Source organism: Zalophus californianus, chromosome 1, assembly GCF_009762305.2.
Source record: "Zalophus californianus isolate mZalCal1 chromosome 1, mZalCal1.pri.v2, whole genome shotgun sequence".
NCBI lineage: Eukaryota > Metazoa > Chordata > Mammalia > Carnivora > Otariidae > Zalophus > Zalophus californianus.
Window position 1 is genome coordinate 19230112 of NC_045595.1, and position 26129 is coordinate 19256240.

The 26129-nt window shown below is 61.0% G+C and overlaps 3 protein-coding genes across 18 annotated transcripts; 2 read left to right on the forward strand and 1 right to left on the reverse strand.

Moving 5' to 3' along the window:
• The first annotated feature begins 945 nt into the window (after window positions 1–945).
• SEMA3B (semaphorin 3B) lies at window positions 946–19850 on the forward strand. Of its 15 annotated transcripts, none has more exons than XM_027582619.2 (20): window positions 946–3310; window positions 6346–6676; window positions 8207–8338; window positions 8636–8822; window positions 9545–9702; window positions 9870–9932; window positions 10337–10456; window positions 10536–10629; window positions 10797–10916; window positions 11764–11909; window positions 12001–12112; window positions 12214–12298; window positions 12376–12520; window positions 12848–13067; window positions 13326–13417; window positions 13507–13548; window positions 13788–13945; window positions 14054–14109; window positions 14204–14343; window positions 14833–15700. In XM_027582619.2, exons 4-20 carry the CDS (start codon window positions 8714–8716, stop codon window positions 15232–15234), a joined length of 2262 nt encoding a protein of 753 aa, XP_027438420.2. In that variant the 5' UTR covers window positions 946–3310; window positions 6346–6676; window positions 8207–8338; window positions 8636–8713; the 3' UTR covers window positions 15235–15700. The 15 variants fall into 15 exon arrangements, with proteins under 15 accessions (XP_027438420.2, XP_027438418.2, XP_027438417.2 ...); XM_027582617.2 differs by lacking the exon at window positions 946–3310 and adding an exon at window positions 3797–4589; XM_027582616.2 differs by lacking the exon at window positions 946–3310 and adding an exon at window positions 3797–4589 and having other exon boundaries at window positions 6349–6676.
• LSMEM2 (leucine rich single-pass membrane protein 2) lies at window positions 16776–20906 on the forward strand. Its single transcript, XM_027582650.2, has 4 exons — window positions 16776–17041; window positions 19782–19892; window positions 19986–20171; window positions 20341–20906. Exons 1-4 carry the CDS (start codon window positions 17020–17022, stop codon window positions 20472–20474), a joined length of 453 nt encoding a protein of 150 aa, XP_027438451.1. The 5' UTR covers window positions 16776–17019; the 3' UTR covers window positions 20475–20906.
• A 104-nt stretch (window positions 20907–21010) lies between these two features.
• Window positions 21011–26094, reverse strand: IFRD2 (interferon related developmental regulator 2). 2 transcript variants are annotated; one of them, XM_027582632.1, is made up of 12 exons: window positions 25865–26094; window positions 23858–23977; window positions 23687–23771; window positions 23456–23580; window positions 23214–23371; window positions 22998–23048; window positions 22733–22911; window positions 22541–22646; window positions 22079–22213; window positions 21865–21993; window positions 21689–21784; window positions 21011–21552 (listed from the first exon to the last, which is right to left on the reverse strand). In XM_027582632.1, exons 1-12 carry the CDS (start codon window positions 25920–25922, stop codon window positions 21472–21474), a joined length of 1323 nt encoding a protein of 440 aa, XP_027438433.1. In that variant the 5' UTR covers window positions 25923–26094; the 3' UTR covers window positions 21011–21471. The 2 variants fall into 2 exon arrangements, with proteins under 2 accessions (XP_027438433.1, XP_027438434.1); XM_027582633.2 differs by lacking the exon at window positions 22541–22646 and having other exon boundaries at window positions 25865–26084.
• Between the last annotated feature and the right edge of the window lie 35 nt (window positions 26095–26129).

Here is a 26129-nt window from a genome sequence, read left to right on the forward strand (position 1 = left end):
TCCCGCGTGGTTGTCATTTTACCCCCTGGGTCCTGTACGTGCCCCGCTCTCCTCCAGCCCCTCAGCGGCCTGGGGTCTGTGGCAGTCTTCAAGCCTTACTGCAGCAGCGGGGGGCAGATTTCTTCGGGAGCCATTCCTCTAAGGGGTTCCTCTATTGGGAGCGTGAGAGGTGTCCAGTGAGTAGTGCAGGAGGAGAATGTGACTTCTGACTTCCCAGGCCCAAGGCTCAGAGACCGGGAGTTGCCGAGTCCCTCGTACACCCTCCCCTCTCCTAATCTGAGGTGTTGCCCAGATCCTTACTCAGGGCTGGGCTTCTTGCGGTTGACAAAACATGAAGTTGGGGACAGTAGGGGCCTGAGGCATGTTTAGAAGGGTCTCTGCCCCAGAGGTCCCCCTCCAAACCTGGGGAGGGGGGCCGGGGAGAGACAGGCAGGTGGCCACACTTCAGTGTGTCCATAGCCGTAGGCCAAGTGGCCCTGGAGGGCGCAGGGCTCTGGGGGCATTGGGACAAGGGCCCTAGAAATGCGGAAGCTTCTGTGAGGCTATGGGAAGTGCACGCACGTGGCTGGAGAAGACAGTGGCAGATGACAAAGCGGCGGGGCGCGGGGCGGGGGGTTGCCTGTGGGTGAGCCCTGAGCGCCTGGGAAGGCGCCTGGACTTTGTCCCGACGGCGGGCAGCTGAGCCTACGGAAAAGGGCTCGGCGGGGCGGGGCTCAGGGGCGAGCTCCCCCCGCCTTCAGCCGCCAGGGGGCGCCGCAGTCCGTGCCCGGCCCCGCCGGGCTGGTCACGGACGCTGACGTCAGCCGGTCCTGCGGAGGCCGCGGGGCACAAAGGCAGCTTTGTGGGGCAGCGACGGCTCCGCGCCCGCGGCGGGACAAAGCGGCCCGGGCCGGGGTCGGCGCCGCGCAGGCGGGGAAGGCGGAGGGTGGGAGGGTGGGGCCGGGCACTCGGGACCCCGCCTCCGCACACCTGCCCGTCCCCGCGCGGCCTCAGGGCCCCGAGTGTTTGGCAAGACATGAGAGGCTGTGGCCGCCCGATCGGAAGGAGATCAACGTCCCCCAGCCTCCGTTGCCGCCCCAGTACCTCGGGCCTTTCCTGCTACCGCTGCCTCCGAGACTGAGGGCTGAGGGCCGGCTGACGAGAACAGGATCCCGCGCCCAACCCAGGATCCCTGCCTTCCTTCGGCGGTCAGGCCTGGACCCCGCTGAGCCCCAGATACGGCGGGCGGGGCGGGAGCTCCGGGGGGACCCCCGTGAGGCCCGCCCAGCAGGAAGCCGCGCCGGAGATGGTTCCTTCCTTCCCTCCTGAGGGGACCTCCCCCCCCCCGCCCCCCCCGCACAGAGGGACCATTGAGGGGCCAGCATTGTCTGCCAGACGCACCCAGGGCCTTTCTTCCTGGGTGGGCCCTGCAGGATTCTGGCCAGGAACCCCCTGTACCCAGCTTGCAGCGGGTCTGGGTGGGGTCCTGGCAAGCGAGGCTTCCCTGGGTGCAGACAGCTAGGCCCCCACCTGCCTTCGGCCTCCCTACCCCTGCTCTGATTTTGGAGGCCATAAGGCCCCATTGTCCCAGCACTGGCGGGGGCGGCCTTTCAATTCTTCCTTGTCTGTGGCAGTTGGGAAATTCCCAGCCTTGGGGGGCAGCTGGGGATGGCAGGGGTGTGTGGGGTGGCATCCCAGGTGTCCTACACCCCAAAGGGAGGGACTCCATGCGGTTGACTCCTGGGGATCCCCTACTGCCTGGAGCGTTCCAGCGGCTGAACCTCTTCCCTGGGAGCAGTGGGGTGAGGGCAGCCAGAGAGATTCAGTGCTCCCTGGTCCTGTGTACCTTGGAGCACTCCCAGCTTAAGAAGGTCCATCTTTCTGGCCCCACCCATGGGCAGCGGCAGCCATGAGGCCTGGGACCCTTAGATAGGCAGAGCTGGGGAAGGGACCCAGGCTCCTGCTTCCAGACTAAGCTTGTGGGTCCCAGTGTGAAGTGGGCTGTCACCAGCCGGTGGAGACCTCCACGAGGCCGATCCACCTCTCAGAGGGCCCACCCCACTCCAAATAGTTGCTCAGGCTACTGATGTGGTGGCAGCCTTGGTATTTTTAACCCATTAGCAGGGTGGGGAAACAGCTGGGAAGGGAGAGAGACAAGCTATGAGAGCCAGAGGCCTTAGGAGGGCAGGAACTAGGGAGACCCTGTGGAGAGGAGCCAGTGGGCAGCTCAGGTCCAGGCCCCCCACAACAGGTGGGTGGAGGCCAAGATTGGGGGTGCAGAATGGGGAGGGGACCCATGAGATCTGGGACCTGTGACGCTGCAGGGGCTGCCAAGGCCTGGAAGAACACCTCACCGTGTTCCTGGGCAGCCCCATGGTTCCTTCTGATGTCAGGCAAACCTCCTACTCCCCACCCACCCAGAGCCCCTCATATTATCCTCCCACAGACCCCATCCCAGACCCAGAATGCCAGGCCAGCCAGGACACTGGAGAACACAAGCCCTGACTCCAGCCACCTGTTCTGTGGCGTGGTAGGCCGGGTCCTAGCTGCCCTGGGAGTCAGGGAGAGGGCAGGAACAGGATCGTAGCTTCTCTTGGTTGACTTCTGGGTTTAGGCTCACTCCCAAACAACTGAGCCCAGTCTTCCTGTCTATTGCCCTGAAAAGAGATCCTGGGGGCCCACATCCCTGTCATGGGGCTACGCATTCCCCTAACCCCTCTTGGGCACCCAGAGGGAAAGCCAGCCCCCATCACACATCCAAGGAGGGCAGTAGGCCAGGTGGGGTATGTGTGCAGCTATGTGATGGCGAGTGTGTCCATACTTGCCCCCCACTCAGCTCCTCGGTTAATAACGGTGACGGACACCAGGGTCCAAGCGGGTGTGGATCACTTTTTCCTCCCTGTCTTGGTTTCTCCCCTTGCATGAAATAAGCCCCACAGGTGATCTTACTTAGGAGAAAAATCAGTTTGATATCCCTTCCCAGTGACTCTGCTTTCCAGACTCATTGTGGGTGGAGAGAGTCAAGGCCTGAGGGGCTGGTGCAGGGTCAAGTAGGGACTTGATGTGTCCCTTGTCCATCAGTCTCCCATCCCCCTCTCCCCCGCCACTGCCCTACTCAGCAGGCCCAGGAGGGTGGAAGGGCTTCCTGCAGGCATTCTGTCTCCTCCCTCCCTGTACCTGTCCTCTGCCTGATGATAGCCACTGGGGGACCCAAAGTTCTGCAGTGGCATGGACCTGGGTGTTCTAGGCATCTGGGGCTTCACAGAGGAAGCGACACTGACACGACACCGGGAACGTTGGATACTGAACGGTGAAGAAGAGTGTCTAGCAGGTGGCAAAGGGGAGGGCCTAAAGGGTGGAGAACATAGCCCAAAGCAAAGTCCTGTCAAAGAAAGAGCTGCTGCCTCCCCAAAATTGGGTGCCCGGAGCACTGGCGGGGTTGGCTAAGGCTGAGCCCCGGAAACCCCAAGCTCCAGCGAGCTCTCTGAGGTGGGGGGTGGGTACTGCAGAGGGGAGGCATTGGGAGGAGGAGTGGCAGAAAGACCACAAGGGCACAGCCTGGGAGTAGGGTGAAGGGGTCAGGCCAGGAGCTGCTGGGGGAGGAGGCGGGGCCTTGTCCCGCTAACCAGGCAAAAAGTTCTCCCTGAGATCGGGAACTCTGGGAGACGGGATGGGCGCTTGGGCCCTGCCAGGGCTCGGTTGGAGACTCCGAGGAAGAGACTGAGGCGTCCCCAGGGGTCGGGGAGGGACGGAGGTTCAGGTGGAGGGTGGAGGCAGTCATTGTGCTGGGGGCTGGGGCGGGGGCGGGGGTGGGGGGGACCGGAGAAGAGCCAAGCCCGAGAAGGGGTCCTGGGGAAGCCGGGCTGAAAGACGCAGCAGTGAAGGGTCTGCCTGGAGGCCCAGGATGCCGGGTGCGGAGGTGGCACCAAGAGCGGACCCCTGTGTTCCCCCACCCTGCACCCAGCTGCAACCGCAGGGCAGTTGAGGAGAGAGATCCGAGAGGTTTCAGTGTCTCCCTAGAGACACACAGCTGGGGAGCAGCAGTCACGATTTCACCCTGCTCCTCCCGTCTTACTAAGGGGGCTGATCCCTGGGGCAGGTTCGCCCCCACCCCAGCATCCAGAGCCCCCAGCCCGCACTCCTCGGCAGCTGTCCCCCAAGCCGATTAAAGGAAGGTAGCACGTATGTTAATATATGTTAATAAGCGTGGAGTGCCACCCCAGTCTACTTTGGCTGCATTCCTGGCACCCCCTCCCACACTCCCCTAGGCTGTGGAGGAGGGGAGAGGGAGGCTCCACCCCCTCCGCCCCCCGCCCTCCCCCCCGCAACCCTGCTGGGCAATGAAGAAAACAGGAGCAAGAGGAGAGCTGTGATGTGGCTGGTGGGGGGGGCTCCCCCATCCCAGAGGGGCTGACCTCAGCCCAGGAGGAATGTGCGGGAGGCGGAGGGCTGGGGCGGAGCGGGTGGGGGCAGGGCCACAGCCAGAGGCCCAGGGTTCCTGGCGGCCCCTCCCTCGGCCCCTCCCTCGGCCCCTCCACCTCAGCACAGACATGGCCCTCAGAAGGGAAGGGGAACGGGCAAGGAGGGGAAGAGCTGATCTTTCCAAAAAGGTGGGCCAGGGGTCCCCGGGAACGTGGATTCCAGGCTGGGGGCGTGTGGGGGAAGGGCTCTAACACCAGTCCCCAGGAGATCTCCCAGGGGTGGGTAGTGGACTGTCAGGGAAGTCAGGCCTCAGTTAGGCTTCCCTGGGCCCACCCCCACCCAATGCCCAAGTCCTCAGGGTAGCGAGTTCTAGTTCCCACGTGGCCAGAACTAGGAAAGGTTATGACGTTGGAGCCACCAGCCTTGATGGCTAAAGCAGGTGCGAGTGGGGAGCCAAGGCCCGACCCAGCCCAGGCTGGGCACTGGGAGGGTTAACGCTAGCCTTCCTCAGATGGATGTCCTACCCCAGCCACACCACCTAGAGTCCAGGCAGAGGGCAGGCCCGGTTGGTGATGAGGGGTCAGGAGGGGGGTGGTAGGATTTGGCATGACAATTCAGTTATTTCCAGAAGGAAAAACCAAGGCCTTGGAAGGCTGTGGCACTGACAGGCAGCATCAGGGCAAGAATCCAGGCAGGCCTCTGCCCGTGGCAACCCTGGCAAAGCATAGAGGCCAGGAGTCTGAGGTGGCCCTTGGGCTGGGGTGCAGGTAGGAATAGGGACCCCAGCTGCATTCCCTAGTTTGCTCCATTCTGTCAAGACTCAGGCCCAGGCTGCCTGATTCCAGAGTCCTTCGAGACTCCCGGAGTGCAGCGTAACCCAGTCAATGGCGCTGCTCCTGGAGGGCCGCCTCCGTGAGGTCCCCACCCAGGGTCTGGCATATGCTTGGACCTGTGGCTGAGGAGCAGAGAGAACTTGTGGGGACAGGGACACTTGAGCTCCCACCCCTGCAGATCTCCCTTCCTGCCCCAGGGAAGAGGGCTCATCTAGGGCAAGGAAAGCAACACAAAGGGCTCAGGTGGGCAAGGGACAGCCCCAAGATACTGGAAAAATGGTGTGTGTGGGGGGGTCCTGGTCCCGCTTTTCAGTATGGATGAGGGGCTGGGAGAGAATGAAACAGAGACTGGGACCCTGAGCCTGAAGAACTAAAAGCAGTGGGGGCAGGTAGGGGGCACCCCAAAGGGGTGGGTGGGGACCTCAAAGGCACTTGCTGATCTTGGCTGCTAGGGTGGAAAATTGTAAACAGCCAAAGAATTTTGTTCGCTTGCGTGGGGCCAGGGGAGGCTGCCCAGGTCCAAGGCAGAAGCTGGGAGGAGAAAGAGGCTACATCCCGGAAGTCCAAAAGCTCAGGCTGGGGTACATCCTTCCACTCCCCTTCCTGAAGTCTCCTGGTCCTCCCACTGACCCCCTCCCTTCATCTGCCAGCCAGCCAGCCAGCCAGCCAGCCAGCCAGCCAGCCAGGCCAATCCAGGAACACTAGGTCCTGAGACTCAAGAAAGCAGGGCACGGCCCCACCCTGGCTGGGCACAGATACTGCTACTCCAGGAGAACTGGGGGGAGAGGGGCCACAGCCCTTGAAGCCTACAACCTTCCTCACTGACCACTGAGGAGCTGCAGACCAGCCTTGGGGAGGTTGTAGGAGGATGCCTTTTGGGGGGATTGAGGAGTGAAAGCCCATCTTCAAGCCCTGAATTTGCCCCATTGACCTGAGGGCCCCATTCAGCCATGGTTAACATTCAGCCCTTCCAGAGTAGACCCCTAGCAGTACGAATAGGGTCATCCACCAGACTCAGCTTCAGGCCAAGATCCCAAGACCCTTCCCAGCTGAGGCCCCGAGGTCCCATCCTGAGTCACCCAGGTCACACAGAATGCCCCTCACCTCCCAGCAGAGATGCAGGACCGCCTATCAGGAGGGGGTCTCTGGATGGGCCTCCATCTTGCTGTGCAGACGTGAAACGTGTGGGCCTCTGCCATCTGCTGACTGCCCTGCCTGGCCCTCTCCTCCCGCCCCAACTGCTGCCATCCCAGCCCCTGCCAGCCAGGTGGTGGCAGCACAAAGCGGCTCAAGTGGTGAGGAAGGCCTGGGGCGGGGCTGGGGGCCCATCAGACCTCCACCAGAGAACCTCTTGCGAGAACCTCTTGTCCGGCCCTCCAACCCTCCCATCCCAGCTGAGCCCCTCACTACCCGCCTCCAGCTCTCCAGCTGTGTTGGGACAGGTGAGGACCTTGAGTCCCCTGGACCTACTGTTTCTTACTGTTCACAGAGCCATCTGGGGCTGGGGGTGGGGGGGCCCTATCTGGCTTCTTCTTCCTCCTGCGCCTTGCCTGGCCGCCCTGGGCTGGGCTGGACCGCTCTTGGGCGCACCCTATTGCCCTGAGGCCTGACAAGGGGAGGGGTCGCCCCTCCCTTGTGCCCGCTGCACTCTGGCCGGGCCACCAACTCCGCTGGCCCAGGCTGCCTGCCTGGTCACCCGATCCACCCCGTAAACTTGACGGCGCGTGGGGCGGCGGCCGGCTTGGTGGAGGCGGGGGCTGCTCCTTAAAGGAGCCGTCAGAGGGTTGCCCCGTGGTCCCCCGGCTTCTCCCCTCCTCCAGGATGGGCGGGGCTGGGGTGGAGAGGCGCTGCCGCCGGAGTTCTGGTGGAGTGTGGGAAGGCAGCCGGGTTTCTGTGGCATCGCAGAGCTCACGGGCTCGGAGAGCAGTGGCAAGTGTCAGTGGAGGGATGGCGGGAGGTGGGGAGTCCTAGCCCGGGAGGGGTCCGGGAGCTGTGGAACTGGGCAGGGGCTTGGCGGGGGTTAGTGATCTGGAACGTGCCTTGGCAGTTGTGCCCCTTGCTTGACGGCACCCCAGGACCTTACCCCATGCCAGGGCTCCTGTGCCCAGCACCTGCCCAGCCAGCTCTGGAAAGGACGATGGGCATTGCGGCCAGATGCTGGCTCCACGGAAGGGGTCCAGGGGAAGGGCTCTGGCGCAGAGGTGGAGGGGCTCAAAGATGGGGAAGCCTGAGGGCGAAGGCAGGGGAGGGAGAGGCGTGGAGGCGGGGGAGGCTCAGAGAGGGACGGGCAGCTCACCTGCAGTGGGGTAGAGAGGCCGCCTGAGACCCCTGGCTCTCCCCCTGACTTGATTCCTCTTGGGTCTGAAGTCTGAGCTCACAGAATTTCTGTGTAACCAGCCCCTTCCAGGCTCGGGTGGGGAGAGAGGTCAAGCACGAAGCTGGGGCTGCTATATCCAAGTGGGAGCCACCTCCAAGTCAGAAGCTGAGGCTTCCGTCCAGCCCCAGGGCAGGGGCATAAGCCTTGGGGCTCCTGCACACACTTCTTCCTCGGAGGAGGGGCTTTCAGGCGCGTCTCAGAGTTGAAGGCAGTGATTGTCGCTGTGGTTGTATTCGCTCACCTGCATGTCCAGAGAGACACGCATACACGTGTGCGTGCACACACAATCGCACATGCACACGTGTACGACACATGTACACACGTACGCAAAGTGCACACGCATGCCATGTACCTACACGTGCAATACAATGCTCGTGCCACACGCGGTCACAGGCATGGACACACCTGTCTGCATACACACTGCGCGCGCATACACACACATGCACACAAAGGGACCCTCAGAAACACTCAAACTCACAGGTGCCCACACAATTGGCCCCAGCTCCAGCCCCAAAGGTGCCTCTGTTTCTCTGTAGGCCCTGGGTGCACAGCCACCTCCAGAGGCCTGACCCCCTCCTGCCGCTCTCACTTCCAGGACTGGCTTGTTTTGCTCATCGAACAGGGCACCCTCTGAAATGACTGCACTGATCTGAGTCCTTGTTGGCATTCTGCCTCCTCCTGCATGGGGACCTTGTCTGTGTCCCCCTGTGTCCCAGGCTGGCGTGGGGTAAGCGCATAGAGTTTGTGAATTAATGCCTATGAGTGTGTCTGGGGGGGGTTCCTGGGGAGGGTGACGTGGTGGGGCGGGCGCCTGCCAGTGTGGGGGTGACCCCGAGGGTGTGCCCAGCGTGGGTGTGTCTGTGATTGTGGCCAGGCAGGGCACACTCTGAGGGAGGGGAGAGCTCGGAAGTGGAATGCGACCCCCCAGCCTCTTTCCCCTAGGGGCTGTAATCTGATCCCTGGGGACTCCCCCCCCCCCCCCAGCCTCCCGCCCTCGTCCTTGCTGCAGCTCCTTCTCTTCCAGATCCTGGGGCAGAGTCCAGGGCGGCTCAAGGCTCCTCCACACGCACCCGCTGATCCCGGAGCACCCTGAGCCGCCAAGATGGGGCGGGCCAGGGCGGCCGCCATGATCCCGGGCCTGGCCCTGCTCTGCGCGGCAGTGCTGGGGGATGCTAACCCCAGCCCCCCGCGCCTTCGGCTCTCCTTCCAAGGTAGGTGCACCTGGCAGGCAGGAGGGCTCAGCTCAGGGTGGGCAGGAGAGGGGCCCAGTGTGGGTAGGGGGCACTGCGTTTGCTGTTGCCCTGTGCCACTGGCCCGGGTGTGACTGGGGGCACTCTCAGGCCATCTCCAGTTAACCCTGTCCTGGCCTCAGCCCCCAAACTTTCTGCGCGCACATTCTCCTCTTGCTTTCCCAGGAAGACCCCTTCCGTTCCCATGGCAACAGGTCCTGCCTGTGTCCCATCCACGACCCAGCCCCAGGGAAGCTGAGGTGTGGGGGCCGCCAGAGCCCCCTTCCCACGCCCCCTATGCGGGAGGGCAGTCACTGGTCACTAGGCAGTGGCACTGCACTGAGCTCAGGCTGGTGGCAGAGAACCCTCAGCCTGACTTTGGGGTTGGGGTTCTGGCTTTCCAGACACGCTCAGCCTCCCCCGGCACCCTGGCCTCCCCGTGCGCCCGCCTGCAGACACTGCTTGTCCAAGCTTGCCCGAGGAGTTCAACCTGCTTTCCCCTTGGGGGGTTGATGCACTGCCCACCATGGAAGCTTCACACACGGGTGGGCCTGTCTTCACGAGTGTAAACTCACACACGTGTAAACTCGCATGCGTGTGGGCCAGGTCACATGTACAACCATGACCTGTGAGAGTGACAGGCAGGGTCTTGGGGAAGCGTCCAGCATGGCTGGCAAATCCTCAGTGGTTTCCCTACTCTGCAGAGCTCCAGGCCCGGCACGGTCTCCGGACCTTCAGGCTAGAGAGGACCTGCTGTTATGAAGCTTTGCTGGTGGATGAGGAAAGAGGACGCCTGTTTGTGGGCGCTGAGAACCATGTGGCCTCCCTCAGCCTGGACAATATCAGCAAGCGGGCCAAGAAGGTGCCAGGGACCCCCAGCCTCGGTGCTTCCTAGGGAAAGAGCCCCAGGACCCCACTCCGGACTGCTTGGAGAGACCCAGGGGGATGGGCCCCCTGAGCGGACACCCTCTGCCCAGAGACCATGCAAAGGCCCTGACCTGTGTCCCCTTCCCCCCGACCTCCTTGCAGCTGGCCTGGCCGGCCCCCGTGGAATGGCGAGAGGAGTGCAACTGGGCGGGGAAGGACATTGGTGTGAGTGCTGGCTGCCGGGGGTGGGAGTGGGGAGGCCAGCCCCTCGCTTTACAAGACAGCAGCGCCAAGACAGAGGCCTGCCTGTTCTGGCTGGGATGGGGGCGGAGGTCGAGGTGGCTGAAGTTTGGAGGTAGTGACTCAGGGTGGAGGCTCATGTGATTCTTCTTGGGGGCCTCTGAGTCGTAGGGAGCAGTACAGGCCTCTGCTTTTCCATGCACCCCTTCTGGTGAGAGGTGGGCTAGGCTGGTCACCAAGGGCACGCAGGTCGATGTGGCCCATGTTGGTGCTTGCCTGGGCTGACGCAGAAGAGAGGAAGGGGTGAGGTGCCACTGGTGAGCTGGGACCCCTTAAAGCCTGCCTCCCTGGGGGAGGCCTCATTGTCGCTGGCCCTGCCTGCCCACTAGACTGAGTGCATGAACTTCGTGAAGTTGCTGCATGCCTACAACCACACCCACTTGCTGGCCTGTGGCACAGGGGCCTTCCACCCAACCTGTGCATTTGTGGAGGTGGGCCACCGGCTGGAGGTAAGGCCAGATCTGGGCAGAGAGGGAGGCTGGGAGGTGAAGAAGGGCCTGAAAGTAACAACTGCCCCCTGCCTCCCAGGAGCCCATGCTCCGGCTGGACCTTCGACGGCTAGAGGACGGCAAGGGCAAGAGTCCTTATGACCCGAGGCATCGGGCTGCCTCCGTGCTGGTGGGTGAGTCCGAAGGCTAGGGCCCCTCAGAGACTCTCGACCCTCCTGAGAGCCTCAGGGATTCCCCATGGCCTCACTGACTCCCAAGGAGCTCCCAGAGCTCTCCAAGCACCCCCTACCCCCCACCGAGAGCCTTCAGATTGGCTGAGCAGCCCTCGCCCTATCTGCAGGAGAAGAACTATACTCAGGGGTGGCTGCAGACCTCATGGGCCGGGACTTCACCATCTTCCGCAGCCTGGGCCAGCGTCCAAGTCTCCGGACAGAACCACATGACTCCCGCTGGCTCAACGGTGAAAGGCTGGTGGGGCTTTTGGGAGGGGCCCTCATCCCCAACAGGGTAGGTGCCGAGTAAGGCCCATAATGGAAGTGAGCGATGGGTGCAGCCGGGTCTCACTGTCCTTACCATGCATCCAGCCCTGTGCCAGGTACTGGGGTCACAGGGTAGACGGGACGTGTGGCCCGCACCCTCTTTGAGTTCACAGAACTCAGAACAAATACATCCTAAGATCGGTTCCAATGGCCGTGAGACTGGTGAGTGCACAGACAGAAAGGGAAAAGACCAGGTGGGAGAACAAGAAAGGAAGCCACTCTGCTGACGAGAGGGGGTGAGCTAATTCCCAAAGCACAGCAGGATTGAGGGAAAGAACAACCAGTGCAAAGAATCCCGGGCAGGAACAAGCCAAGGAACGGAAGGACCCATGAGAGGAGAAAGGAGAAGGGGTCTGCGCTCTCAGGGTCCATGTCATTTGTTCTAAGAGTGAGGGGACCAAGCAGAATGGGGGCATCTGCTTCCTGCTCAATAGGAAGATTCATGAGTGCAGGTACAACTGATCTGCCATCTCCCTCCTTTCTTGGCCCACTGGCCTGGGGAGCTGTCAGGGACCAGGGCAGAGGCTTGCTGTCCAGGTAGCCTCGGTCTCTGCTGCCCTCTCGTGGCTGCTTCTTGACTCATAGGCCCTGATCCTCCAGATCCTGTCCGCTTGCAGTGCCATCCATCCCAATGAACTTGGTCCTAGAGACTGGGTGCTCAGATATTGCCCCACAGGCTTCTGGGAGCACCAGAGTTAGGAGAGGGAGCGTATGGGTCCCACGAGTGCAGGGCCAGGACCTTGCTGACTTCACACCTCCTGCCGCTAGAGCCCAAGTTTGTCAAGGTCTTTTGGATCCCGGAGAGCGAGAATCCCGACGATGACAAGGTCTACTTCTTCTTCCGGGAGTCGGCAGTGGAGGCTGCACCAGCGCTGGGACGCCTGTCTGTGTCCCGTGTCGGCCAGATCTGTCGGGTGAGGAGTCCCTGGGCCACATCCTGTGACCACGCCCCTGCCCTTTTGCCTCTCTGGGCCTCCCCCTCATGCCCTCTGAGTGACCCCGCAGAATGACGTGGGCGGCCAGCGCAGCCTGGTCAACAAGTGGACCACGTTCCTGAAGGCGCGTCTGGTGTGCTCTGTGCCAGGTGTCGAGGGTGACACACACTTCGACCAGCTCCGTGAGTGCCTGGAGTGGAGGGTGGAGTTGGGGAGAGGGAGCGCAGGGGCCCAGACCCAGGAGCCCGGCCGCCCAGAGGGCTGTGTGCCTTCCCCCAACTAGGCCCCTTCCCCACAGAGGATGTGTTCCTGCTGTCCTTGAGGGACCGCTGGAGCCCGCTGCTCTATGCCGCCTTCTCCACATCCAGGTGAGGGGCAAGAAGTCGTGGGAGGGGCTGGCCCAGCTCTGCTGGGCCCCTCACTCTGCTCATGCCTTCGCCTACAGCACCATCTTGCGAGGCTCTGCAGTGTGCGTGTACAGCATGAACGATGTGCGCCGTGCCTTCCTGGGGCCCTTTGCACACAAGGAAGGGCCCCTGCACCAGTGGGTGTCCTATCAGGGCCGTGTCCCCTACCCCCGGCCAGGCATGGTGCGTAGCCCCAGGATTTCCACCACAACCCACTTAAAGTCTCAGGGGTGGAGAACTTGGCCTGGGATCTTCTTGGTGAATGTGGTTTCTTCCTCTTTGTTATCCTTGGGTGGATAAACATTACCTTCATCAGGCAGGGCTTCTAAAAGAAAGGCCCCATTTCCCCCTAAGACTCCCAAGGGCAAGGCTGGGTCTTCTCCCTTCAGATTCCCAGGGCAAGGCTCTGTCCGTTAGCACGCCCACACACTCCCAGTTCCTGGAGGTCTCTTGTGGGCCCACCAGACCCTCATACCCACATCCCTGTCGCACCTCCTCCCCACCGCCCAGTGCCCTAGCAAGACCTTTGGCACCTTCAGTTCTACCAAGGACTTTCCTGATGACGTCATTCAGTTTGCCCGGAACCACCCCCTCATGTACAATTCGGTCCTGCCCGTGGGTGGGCGCCCTCTCTTCCTACAAGTGGGTGCCGGGTACACCTTCACCCAGATCACTGCAGACCGTGTGGCAGCTGCTGACGGATACTACGACGTCCTCTTCATTGGCACAGGTCAGTATCCTGCCATGACCACCCATTAAACCCCAGTCTAGACTCTGGCCTGTTACTAGAAGCTGCCCCTGTCCAGTCTCACCTCCACATCTTTGCCTGGGTTATGCCCCCATCTCCTTCTGGATGCTGCTCTTATTGTTCCAACCCACATTCTTCACCGACCCAACCATGCTGAGGGTAAAGGCCTCAAGTGAGGAGACCCCCAGTCCTAGCTATCAGGGAACGCAAGGAGTCACTCACTCCTTCTCATCCTTGCAGATGTTGGCACAGTGCTGAAGGTGATCTCGGTCCCCAAGGGCGGCCGGCCTAACGGGGAGGGGCTGCTCTTGGAGGAGCTGCACGTGTTTGAGGTGAAGCCTAGCTCCCCCCGCCCCGCCCCCCTCCCTGGAATAACCCCAGCCCACTGATCCCTGATCCCAGCACTCCTCCTCCCTCTCAGGACTCGGCTGCTATCACCAGCATGCAAATCTCTTCCAAGAGAGTAAGTGACCAGAAGGCTTGGGGATAAAAGGAACCCAGTGCGTTCCCCGGGTGCCCCCACCCCCACGCCTCCCTTGGTAGTTCGAAGCCCCGGGTTTGAGTATAGGTTCTGCCTTCGCTAGACTGCGTGACCTGAGACCTCAGTGTTCCCATCTGTCAAGTGGGGTAAGGGATCTCTGACCCATGGGAGGCGGGCACAGGGCTGCCTTCGGTCAGCCCGGAGCCCCTCGTGCCCCCTAGCACCAGCTGTACGTAGCCTCGCGGAGCGCGGTGGCCCAGATCCCCTTGCACCGCTGTGCTGCCCACGGCCGCGCCTGCGCCGAATGCTGCCTGGCGCGTGACCCTTACTGCGCCTGGGACGGGGCCGCGTGCACGCGCTTCCAGCCCAGCGCTAAAAGGTGGGCAGGGTCGGGGGCGGGCCACCCACCCAGAGTCCTTTGCAGCACCTGGCTAAGCGAAGAAGGGCTCATGGAAATTCCATGTTGCCCCCCCCCACCTCCCCGCAGGCGGTTTCGGCGGCAAGACGTGAAGAACGGAGACCCCAGTACGCTGTGCTCAGGGGGTGAGTGACCCAGCTGCCCCTACTTCTCGGCCTTTGAAGACGCCCCCTCCTGCCCTGCCCTGCCTGACTCTGACAAATCCCTTGCCCTCCCCAGACGCGTCCCATCCCACATTGCTGGAGCGGAAGGTGTTCGGTGTGGAAGGCGGCAGCGTCTTCCTGGAGTGTGAGCCCCGCTCGCTGCAGGCACGCGTGGAATGGACCTTCCAGAGCGCAGGGGGGGCGGCCCGCACCCAGGTGAGCCTCCTGCCGCTCCCCTCCTCAACAGGCCCTTGTCCCGCCCCTACATCCAGGAGAGACCCCGCCCTAGCCAGTGAGGCCCTCGGCCTGCTCCCTCCTCTAGACCAGGTCCGGCCCCGCCCAGTGAGACTCCGCTCAACCAGGGCCTTAGGTCCAGTTTGGTCCCGTTACCTGCACTCCACGTCCTGTTGAGGCTTCATTCCGTCTCACCCCCTCCCCCATCAGAGAGGAGCCCCGCCCTCGCCCTGCCTATTGAGCTCCCTGCCGCGCCCCCACCCCCCCATGCCCAGGTGAACCCGCCCATACGGGGATCCACTTTTAGACCACTGGTCCGAGTGCACCCAGCCTCCAAATGTGCACCTGCGGGCGCCCTTTCCTGCTCCCACTCGGCCGCTGTTGACCCTCTGCCTCTCCTGGCCCGGCCTGGAGCCGGGTTTCCCTGTTCCCGACCCTGACGCCCACGCCTCCCGCTGGCCCGGCCCGCAGGTGGCTGTGGAGGAGCGCGCCGAGCGCCTGACGCGGGGGCTGCTGCTGCGCGGGCTGCGGCGCGGGGATTCCGGCGTGTACCTGTGCGCAGCTGTGGAGCAGGGCTTTTCGCAGCCGCTGCGTCGCCTGGCGCTACACGTGCTGAGCGCCGCGCAGGCCGAAAGGCTGGCCCGGGCCGAGGAGGCTGCGCCCGTCGCCCCTCCGGGCCCCAAGCTCTGGTACCGGGACTTCCTGCAGCTGGTGGAGCCGGGCGGCGGTGGCGCTAGCTCCCTGCGAATGTGTCGTCTGCAGCCCGAGTCGCGCCCACCGCCTCCCGAGTCGCGGAGGAAGGGCAGAAACCGCCGAAGGCACGCCCCCGAGCCGCGCGCTGAGCGGGGGCCCCGCAGCGCCGCGCGCTGGTGACTCGGCCTCCAAGCTGGGTACAGGAAAGGAGACTCCAGGCGGGAGCGGGAGGGCGGACCCTGGGGGACGCACGGCTAGGGGACCCGGCACACTGGTCCCTGGCCGATGGAGACACCGACCGACCGACAGGCCCTGGCCGCGGGGCTGCCTCGCCGGCTTATTTATTAACAGGATAACCCTTGAATGTAGCGCTGGGAGGGGCGGCCCAGGCCGGGCACAGGGTCCTGCTCATCGCGAGGAGGCAGAGAAGCAGGGCTCCAGAGCAACGACCTGGGCGGAGGGGGTGCCCGGAGTGCCCATCCCGGGGGAAGGCCCTCCTCCCTGGGCAATGAGCAGAAAGCTGTGAACAGGCTGAGCGGTGGGGGGTGGCGTGGGGCAGGCCGATTGTACTAATGCAATAAACACATTATCAGCCGAAGCTGGAACGGCTCCAGCGCACAACCCCGGGTGCCAGGTCTTGCTGTGTGGCCTTGGGAAACTTCCTCGTGGTCTCAAGACCTCAGTTTCTGCTGAGGATGCTGTGGGGAGGACCAAAGATGGTTTCCATGTGACCGAGTGGATTCTTTGGGGCCTTTTGGGGTCCTACTGACATACACAGTGTATTCTGAATAATAGGATTTCTTGGCTGAGTACTATGAAGAAAATGAAATTTGGTGATATGTAAAATAACGTGAGATAGCATCAATGAGGGGGTGACATTTGAGCTAAACGACAAGGAGCCAGCCATGGGAGTATCTGGGGACAGAGCATTCTAGGAAGGGACAGCCAGTGGAAAGGCCCTGAGAGAAACAAGGTGGCTGTGTGCCAGGAACATTAAAGAGGCCAGTGATACAGTGAAGTGATGGATCTGGGATGCTTAAGGAGGTAGAGCTCATTGTCTTGCTTTGTCCCAGTTGGGAAGGAGGGCCTTAGGGGGTCCCATAGCAGAGGGTGGGCCCTAAGCCTAGCCACTTCCTCCCTTCAAGGGTAAGTGGTACCATGCTTCCTCACACACTGGTGACTTGTATACCCTTGGAGAGGAGGAAGGATCTAAACTGCATTGTGCTAAGGGCTTCCAACATGTAGCTGTATTTCCATTCTTATGTGTCCCGTGCCAAGGAAGAACCATTGTCATTCCTGTTTTACAGATGAGAAAATGGAGGTCAGAGAGTGGGCAATCCCTCACCCAAGCTTGTAAGCTTATTAATAGAAATCCCAATCTTCAATCTAAGTTTGCCCACTGACCAACATGAGTGCCTGCGTAGATAGGTGTGTCTCCGCCCCCTTTGGGGGCCCTCATGGCCCAGGCTCCAGTTATCCATCACCCCAATCCCTGGGGCCAGCAAGCCACACAGGGGTATAGGTGCTTGTCCATTTGTTTGGAGTAGAGATGACCCAACTTTGAGTAGGGGTCTTTGGGGGTGGAGAGGCACAGGTCTCAGCTGCCATGTGGGGCATTGCTGGAGGTGAGCATGAGGCAGCATGTCTGGATAAAGACACCGAGGCCTGTGCATATATGGGGGTGGCAGGGTTCCCCAGAAAAGACCCTGGACACCTGCATGAGTGGAGGTGTGCTCTTGTCTGGGCCCCATCACCAGCTAGATAGTCCCGCCACGAGCCACTCCCCCCATTCCCATGGCTGAGAGCTGCCCCCTCTAAATATAGCCCAGTGGGCTGAGCTCAGGCCTATTTTAGGCCCAGGCTGGGAGGTGGCTGGCCTTCCCCAGGCTCTGAGGAGCCACCGCTGCCTTCATCTGTCCTGCTACTGGGTGCTATTATCAGCCCCCCAACTGCCCACCGCCTGCCATGCCTGAGGAGACCCAAGAAGGTAGGAGAGGATTATGGGGGAGGGCAAGGCCCCAGTCCCGTGACCCTGTGAATCACGGAGTAACCCTGCCCCATCCCACTGACCTCCCTTCCTTGACTAGTCATCAATCACCATGTCCCAGCACGAGTAAAGGGACCTGCCCCCCATGCATGGAGAAAGGGCTTACCACGTCTGGAACCCCACCTCCCCCTCGGGCCCTGCCTGTCTCCCCTGCTAAGGACAGGGAGGGATTGGGGGGAGCCACCTAGTCAATTACAGGCCATGTGCAAGTGGGTGTGGGCAGGGCAGAGCCAGCCCGCGGGTTCAGCTCTTCATTCAGGGAGGGGGTTGGGATCCCGCGGGCCTCGGTCCCAGGAAGCATTTGTGCATGTGGCCCAGAGACTGGGAGTGGATAGATCTCTGGCCTCCTCCAACTTGAGCCCAAATGGACCCAACCATTAGTTGGGATCCCTTGGCCTGGCCTGACCGATAGCTAGTTAAGACTTTAGTGGCCACTCCCCTAACTGCCCCCCTGCATGCAAGAAGTACAGAGGTTCAGAGGGGCCAGAGCAGGGATGACCAGCTGTTCCCCGCTCCAGCCTGGCCCGGCTGGCCAACTCCCTTATCACGTTTTCAACATTTTAACTGGATGGGGGGCGCCCAGCCCCCAGTAGTGGTGGGCGATGTTTGCCTCCTTTTGGGATCCTAACAACGATGTTTACCATGTTTTTCCTGGGAATGAACAGAATCCAAGTTCAACTTATAAAGTGTGGGGAAGGGACGCCTGGTTGGCTCAGTCCGTTAGGCGGCCAACTCTGGATTTCTGCTCAGGTCATGATCTCAGGGTGGTGAGACTGAGTCCTGCGTCAGGCTCTGCACTCAGCAGGGAGTCAGAGCCTGCTTGAGATTCTCTCCCTCTCCTGCCCCTCCCGCTGCTTGTGTGCACATGCACAAAACTCTCTCAAATAAATATCAAAAAAAAAAAAAAAGTGTGAGGAAGCAGAGCCAAGTGCAGAGAGGAATTTAATATGACCCCCAACCCATCACCCAAACATGATTGGCAGCATCTCATTTTACTTTGGGGCATGTCAAGGGCCAGTTTCAAGCAAATCACAAAGGCTGAGTTACTATTCTGAAAGTGATAGACTCAGAGTCCAATCACCCTTGCCCCTATCAGGAGGCATTCCCTCAGTGCCCCCCCCTACTTTGTTATCTAGCATCCAGCTGGGTATCTGGAGATTCAAGGGGCCAAGATTTAAAAAAAAAAAAAAAAAAAGGAAAAGAAAATATAATTTTTAGAAATCACAAAATACTTCTGATGGGTCTAAAAACTAAAATCACAAGAAGAGACCCAGTGACTAAGTGGGCAGAGGCTGGGAATGCATAAGGAAGGCACTTTAGGCAAAGAAACCCCATTGAATAGGTCAAAGAAAGCCTTTCCTCATCTCCCAGTTTGGCAAACATATGTGTACGCATGTATGTATGTAATTTTTTTTTTTTAAGATTTTATTTATTTGACAGAGAGACAGCAAGAGAGGGAACACGAGCAGGGGGAGTGGGAGAGGGAGAAGCAGGCTTTCCGTGGAGTAGGGAGCCCGATGCGGGGCTCGATCCCAGGACCCTGGGATCATGACCTGAGCCAAAAGCAGACCCTTAACGACTGAGCCACCCAGGCGCCCCTGTAATTTTTTTTTCTTTTAAAGATTTTATTTATTTATTTGACAGAGAAAGACACAGCGAGAGAGGGAACACAAGCAGGGGGAGAGGGAGAGGGAGAAGCAGGCTTCCCACCAAGCAGGGAGCCTGATGCAGGGCTCGGATCATGCCCTGAGCCGAAGGCAGACGCCCAACGACTGAGCCACCCAGGCGCCCCTGTAATTTTTTTCTTCAATGAAAAAGCCTAATGGTGGCGATGTACCCTTCTGGGGGCTGTGGACAGTCATTCTGAAGGACAGTCTGATGATGGCTTAAAGAAAAAGCCCCTGCTCTGTAAGCCAGTAATTTTGTTTCTAGGAATCTGTCCTTATTAACGATTAGGAAATCGGGAAAAACCTTCATACTCACTGATGCATGTCCTTTCCTCGGGGTTATTAACTTCTGAAGGGAACTGGAAACAACCTAAATGCCCAGGCTGCCTCAAAGGGAGGCCTCAGAAACATGTGCAACAGCTTGATAACAGAGGCAGGTCTCCTGTTACGATGTTGAGTGAAAACAGCAGGAACAGTGGGGTTCCCAGAAGTACAGCTGAATCACAAAGCTCGCGGAGGCCCTTAAAGCAGAGCTAAGGCCACAGGAGACGAGCAGCACCCAGCTAGGAAGGGGCTGCTTCTGCTGGGATTGCCAAGGTGCCAGGCCCCGGATCGGGCCCGATGGCTAACTAGCAGGGTCTGCAGGGAAAACTGATAGCTTCAGAGGCAGGGATGAATTTCATGCGCCATGGGTTTAGTCCTCCAAGGCTGATAAGCTCTTTAGGAATGAGCAGGCCGAGGAATGTCTGAAAGTCTTTGCGGTGCTTGGTGGCAAACAAAAGTGAGCAAGTCAAATGTACCTCCTGCTACTGTGGGTGTTAACAGGCTTGTGGGGTTCTGAGGTCATCTTGGCTCCAAATCAAGGGTCATTCCTGAGTTGGGTTTTAGGGCATTTGGAGCCAACATCCCTTTGTCCTTTCCCATCTTCTCTTGAGTCCCGCTGCTGCTGGAAGCCACCTCAAAGGGAGGGGGGTGACCTGCTGGCTGAAATCAGCCCTGCACTGTCCCAGCAGACACCGTGGCACTGACACCGAGCCCCAGGAGCAGGGCGCCCCTTGCCCCCAACCACATACAGGAGGTGCGTCTGCACCAGGTGGAGTCCATCAGCGACCTACACGGCGGAGGTGAGTGGGGCAGGGCAGCAGGACGGACGTACTGGGAGAGGGGAGGAGGGCAGATACAACCCCTATCCTCCTGATGCCCCATCTGCCCCCCAGGTTCGCTGCGCCCCTACCCGGCCGAGGCGGCACAGCCATGGGACGAGCTCCTGGGCATCTTGCCACCGTCACTGTGCGCCCAGGCTGGCTGCGGCCCCGGGCAAGGCAGGGGAAGCGTCCTGGTGCTGCTGGCTCTGCTGGCGCTCACCTGCCTGGCACTCGCCATCCTAGCCGTCTACCTGAGCGGTACGGGCGGCCAGCGTGGGAAGCAAGTGGGAACCGAGGGCGAGGAGCTGGGACCGGAAGGCCCTTCTGCACGGTTAGAGGGAGCAGCTGCCGAGGCTGAGGCAGCAAAGGGTGGGGAGCTGTGGGGCGGCCCGTGGTCTGATAATGCCCCGCCCCTGCCTGTCCCCAGTTCTGCAGAGTGAGTCCCTCCGCATGCTGGCGCACACACTGCACACCCAGGAGGAGACGCTACTCAAACTCCGGCTTGCCAGCCTCAGCCAGCTGCGGAGGCTTAACTCCAGTGAGGCCCAAGCACCCAGCTGAGACACCACTTGGACCCGGGGCTTGGGGATGTGGGGGGGGGGAGGGGCTTGGGGATGTGGGGGGGGGGAGGGGCGCGGGAATAAAGTGGCCAAGGCAGGTTTCTCCTTACCCTCGGCTCCACACTACTTCCTTGATGAGGTTTTTATACAAGAAACTAACCTGACCCCTCAGCTACCCGCCTCTCCTGTCTTCAGGCCAGGCCTGGCCAGGTTTTCTGGTGCCAAGGTCCTGCTTTCGGTGGCCCAAGGTCAGAGGAAGTTACACCAGCCTCCTGGCTCCTTCCATGGCCTGTCAGCAGCCTCTGGCTTCCCGCAGACAGCAGATTCAAGTCTAGAAATAGCTGCCCCCACCCCAGTTGCCCAAACTCTGCCAGGCCTCCCAGCGGGGCTCTAGCCGCAGCACTCAAGCAGGCGGAGCTCTGAGTATGGGGAGGAGGGCCACCTGAGGAGATGGTCTTGGAGGGCAAAGGTGAGATGGAGATGGGGGGGGAGCCCAGGGGGGTGGTGGGTGGGAGGGCAGGCAGAAACACCCAGAGCTAAGAGCCACAGAAGGCTGAGCATTCGGTTTAATTATCTCTAATAATCTTTAAAAATCAGCATATAGATCCATTCCAGGCAGCCTCGTGTCCCCACCTGTTCTGGTGCCATTTGTGCAGATGCCGTTCCCCTCAAGGAAGTGGGTCATCCCAGAGGAGCAGGGCCCGAGAAAGGAGAGAAAAGGACAGCCCTCCTACTGTGTGCCCCACAGCTCTGGGACAAGCACACATCTGACCGGGCCCGGGACAGGGCAGGGAGAGGCCACAGCGCTGTGTGCGGGGGGCAAGGGGCCAGGACCCCGAGTGCCCTGGACACCACCACCCCCCCCCCGCCATGTCTGTTTTTGGTTTTGTCATTAAAAAAATAAAGCGACAATTCCTGGCAGGGACCAGTTGTTGCAGTGTCTTCTGTTAAAAACACAGGCGCGGGTGTGCACGGTCTCCTCTTCGGCCGGCCCCGCCTCAGAGGACGTCTGCCCGCTTGTCCCGCACGCGGCTGCGCGCCTTGGTCCGCGCTCTGAAGGCAGCAGCGTTGTACAAGTGCTGGAGTGGGGGCAGGAGTGAGGCTCTGGTGAGCCAGGGAAGGGGAGGCCCGGGCCCCCCCCCGCCGCCCCTGCAGAGCTCTGGGCCTCGAGGCCATGGGAGTGGAGGGAAGAGAAAGGTGCCTAACGGTGCAAACCTTCTCAAAACGTGAGATCTTGCAGGCCTTCAGGGCAGTGGCATCCAGCACCAGCACGGGGCCCAGGCCAAAGATGTCACGGAGTAGCTCGTTGTTCTGGGGGACAAAACGGGCAGTGAGCTCAGGCTGGTCCAAAAGAACCAAGCTGGGTACCCCCTGCCCATCCATCTTCCCACCTGGAGGTGGTGGTGCATGCCCGATCCCAGCACGTCCTTGAAGGCGGCATAGACACGGCGCCGGGCCCAGCTGTCCACATAGAGCACCTCGAGGCCAAAGCGGACGGACTCTTCCTCACACTCACCGCCCTGCAGCATAGAGGGACCCACAGACTAGGGCTTGGCGGCGGTGTCCGGGGAGCACTCTCCCCAGGACACATGTTCTCACACGTACCTCCACGAAGTGCAGCACGGCGCGGAAGGTAGAGCGCTGACGCCGGCGGTCAGCCTTGGCACGGTACTTGTTGCTGTCGGTGGCCAGGGTCCGCAGGGCGCTGCACAGGGCCTCCATGTCCTCGTACAGGAAGTCCTGCAGTGCGAGCAACAGAGGGTGTGTGAGCAGGAGCCCAGGCTCTGCACGCTCTCACACGGGGCTGCCCAAACCCTTCCTCTCACGGAAGAAGTGGCTTCCTCCTCCGCCTGGTCCCCTTGAATCCCTTCTTGGCCCCTAGCTGGGCCAGACACCCCTGCTCAGAGCCCCCACCGTGGCACCCTGTGTCTGAGTCTGTGTCAGGGCTACCTCCCCTCTGTCATGACCTAAGGCTGCCCTGTCTCCTGCGGCGTCCCCTGCCTCCAGCCTCGGTTGGCCAGGTGGTGTCAGGAGGCCCCCTCCCTTCCCTCCCCCCCCCCCTCACACCTCAAGGTCCCGGGCAAGCTCAAAGAGCAGTGCGATGGTCTCGCCGGCAGCGATTCGCAGGTTCACGCTTTCGCTGGACAAGAGCTGGGGCAGCCGGGCCAGCTGCCTGGGGAAGGGGCAGGCTGAGCTATGTGCAGGCTGGGGGGCCTCGTCGCCTTTCCCCTCCCACTCGCAGCAAGCAGTCGCTCTTACCTGTCCAGGATGTGGCTGACGTGGGTGCTGGGGCAGACGGTGAGGAGCAATGCCCAGGCCTGCAGGGCAGCGCAGAGCAGGCCATGCAGGCTGGCAGGGACCACGGAGGCTGTGGAGCCACCCACAACACAGGACCGGCTGAAAACGCTTTCCAAGCAGTTGAGGCAAGACACCAGGTCCTAGGGACACAGGGAGCCAGTGGGAATGGCTCAGGGGCAGAGCTAGGGTCTAGGTGCTCTATTACCTGTGCCCAGAGGCCACTTACCTGGACATCAGCAGCAGCCACGTAGCACCCCAAGCCAAGAGCAGAAGCGCACTGTGGGAAGGGGGGCAAAGCCACGCCACGGTCAGAGAGTGAGCCTGGGCTCCCGGCCACAGGGCTCACCCTCAGAGTAGGGGAGCCTGAAGGCAGGTGGAACCCACCTCCTTTCTGCTCAGGGACTACGGGAGGGAAGGGTGTCACAGAGCCTGAAACACTCACGTGGAGCCGGGCAGCAGGGCTAGCTGTGCCATCACTGAGCACAGACACCAGGAGGGGCTGCAGGCTGCGAAAGAGCTCCTCGCCCTTGGGTCCAGGGCCCAGCTGCACACACAGCAGGCCTAGCACGGCAGCGGCCAGCGCCTGTTCCTCGCCCTTCCCTGCAGGAAGGCTTTCCGGTCAGCCCATGCAGCAAGGGTCAGTACCCAGCCAGTTCAGGTCTCCCATGAGCCCCAGGGCCCAACCTTTCTTGAGGCACTTTTCCAAGGCATCGGCCAGGGTGAGGCGGCGCTCCAGCAAGAAGTCGGGGAGAAGGCGGGATGCCAGGGCCAGGCGAAGGCTCTCAAGAGCACCCTGCCGGGTCTTGGCACTGGGGGATGAAGAGAGGGGACCTTGTGGGCCAGCCCTACTGGGTCACACTTGGCATGGGCTGAGCAGGGACACGGGTGTGGGGGTTGGCTGGCAGTCAGGGGTACCTCTTATCTGTGAGGCAGTCCACATACTCCTTCAACTTCTCCTCAAGGTCTTCCTGCTGGCCCTGCTCATCCACGGCATCCCCCCCTGCAAGGCCAGCTGGTCAGCCCTGCGTCTTGCTCTACCCCAGGGAATCCCCACAGAGTCCCTGCCAAACTCCCACCCGCTCTCACCAAGGCTGTCCTCTGCTGCAGTGCTAAGAAGGCTGGGGCATTCACTGGTGGTACTGCGGGCCTCACTGACGGCCTCATCCTCACTCGAACCTGAGTCAGCTTGGGTACTGCTCCGGGCACCTGGGGAGGGTCGAACACACTTGTGGTAGCACTTGGCCTGCCTCCATTGATGAGTGATGGCTGGGGGGGTACCTTACCCAACCTCATGACCCCACAAGAATAGAATCCTGCCCCTCTCACAGATGAGAAAACAGAGACTGAGGTGGGAGGCACTGGGGCTGATGCACAGGACACTAAGCCAGGAAGGAGGAGAAAGGGAATGAGGTCCATCAGCTGGAGAATATCAGGCACGAGGCCCAGCCTAGGAAAACCTGGCAGGTTTGGTGAGTAGAGCCTCCCTGAGACTATAGCCTGCTTTAAGAAGGAGAATGAGAGCCTGGTAGAGGCAGAAGGGGCTGCATAGGCCCCACCTAGGCCTGTGGCTGAGCCTGGAGTGGGGGCATTTCTAGGCAAATCCTGGGGGAGCTCAGCCACTAGCCCAGATTATGCCTAAAAATGGCCAGGGCAAAGATCAGGGGCTTAATTGTAGGATTTGTATATATAGAATATATACAGACAGACACAGGGTTCGAATTCCAGCTCCGTATCTTAAAAGGGGTGTAACCAAGTCAAATGTCTAGCTTTACCCCCTTAATTTCTTCATCTGCAAAACGGAGATGCTAAAGGACTCTTGGTTTAGCAAGTGAAGACAATAACTAAACAAACAACTAGTTCCGGCTCCTCTGTGGGCCAACATCACCTATCTGCCCTGGGGATGTGGGTGACTGCCCCAGGCTTCAAGCATACTCTCTTCTGAGCTCCCCCTTGACCATCCCAGGCCTTTAACCCTGGGTGAATGGACGCACACAGCACCCTCCTAACCCTGGGAAATGCAGAAAGCGGAGTGGCCCCTGACCGCATGAGTCCCAGAAAATAGGTAAACACAGGAGAATGTCAGGGTCAGCAAAACGTACACTCCTGTGCGGGTTCTGCCCAGGGCTAGGGGCTGACTTTGGTAAGGGCAGCTGCTGCAACAGAGCCCCAGATGGGTTCTGGTCGCCAGGCTGATCCTACTTCTCAGGAACTAAATACTCCATGTGCCTGCTGGACAAAGTCCAGCATGCATGCAGGCCTCTGCCCACCTCCTCTCTTACTACCCTAACCAGTCAAAGCAACCCAGCCTCCCTCATTTGCTCCCTCCAAATGCCAGGCCTTTGCACAACTTTTTCCCTCTGCATAGTGCTCTCATCTTCACCTTCCCAGGATTCACCCAGAAGCCCCTCCAGGATTCCTTGGTTCCTAAATCTGGGGCTGGCACCATTTAATGAACTTGTCCCCCAGCATCAGTTCTTCTGGAATGTCACTACCCTCTTAGATATCCCCACACCCAAGTCCTATTAGGGTTGTGGCCAGGTCTGAGCTGTGCCTAACAGGCACCCCATTCCTGCAGCGTAAACATATGTGTTTACTGCACCAAGACACACTCCTGTTCGAAGCTGATAAGTCTCCTGCCTCAGGCTCCAGGGCACTCCCTAACCCTCTCGTGCCAGGCCCACCAAAGCCAGAATACTGCAACTTCCCCATCGCCGCCCTCCTTAGTACTCCCCGGCAGGCGAGGCCTCCCACCCATTTCCTAGTCCAGTTCAGGAAAGCACCAGGGAGTGGCGAGGGGGGCAGGCTTCCTGCTCTGTCCAGCAGAGGCAACTAGGGTGGAGCGGCAATGCGGGAAACTGAGGCGGGGAGACGACCACCGGTTTAGGGCCGTGAGCTCCTGAGCCGCAAGGACTGCGCTCAAGTTGGACACCCACGTGGCCGCTGCCTCCTGGGGCACGTGCGGGCCGCGGGGGAGCTGCGGGACGCATCGCCAGGTTGGTCGAGGCAGGAGTCTCCTCCCAGAACCCTCCAGGACACCCACAGGAAAGCCACGCAGGACCCCCGCTCGCCGTTCATTAGCGGCTCCCCACTTACCCGCTCCGCGGCGCTGGCCGCCCTTGCGGGGCGCGCTGCCCTTACGGGCGCGGGGCATGCCGGGAATCAGGAGCGCGGGCGCGCGGCGGGCGCGGGGTCAGGGACCCGGCGGACAAGGATTCCAGACCGGTAAGACGCCGGTCGGTGGGCTAAGCTGGGACTTGGGCAGACGACGGGACCCACACGCCACACGCGACACCATCTTCGCGAGGCGCCCCGCCCTGCCAAACGGGTCGGGGCGCCCCGCCCTGCTAAATGGGTGGCC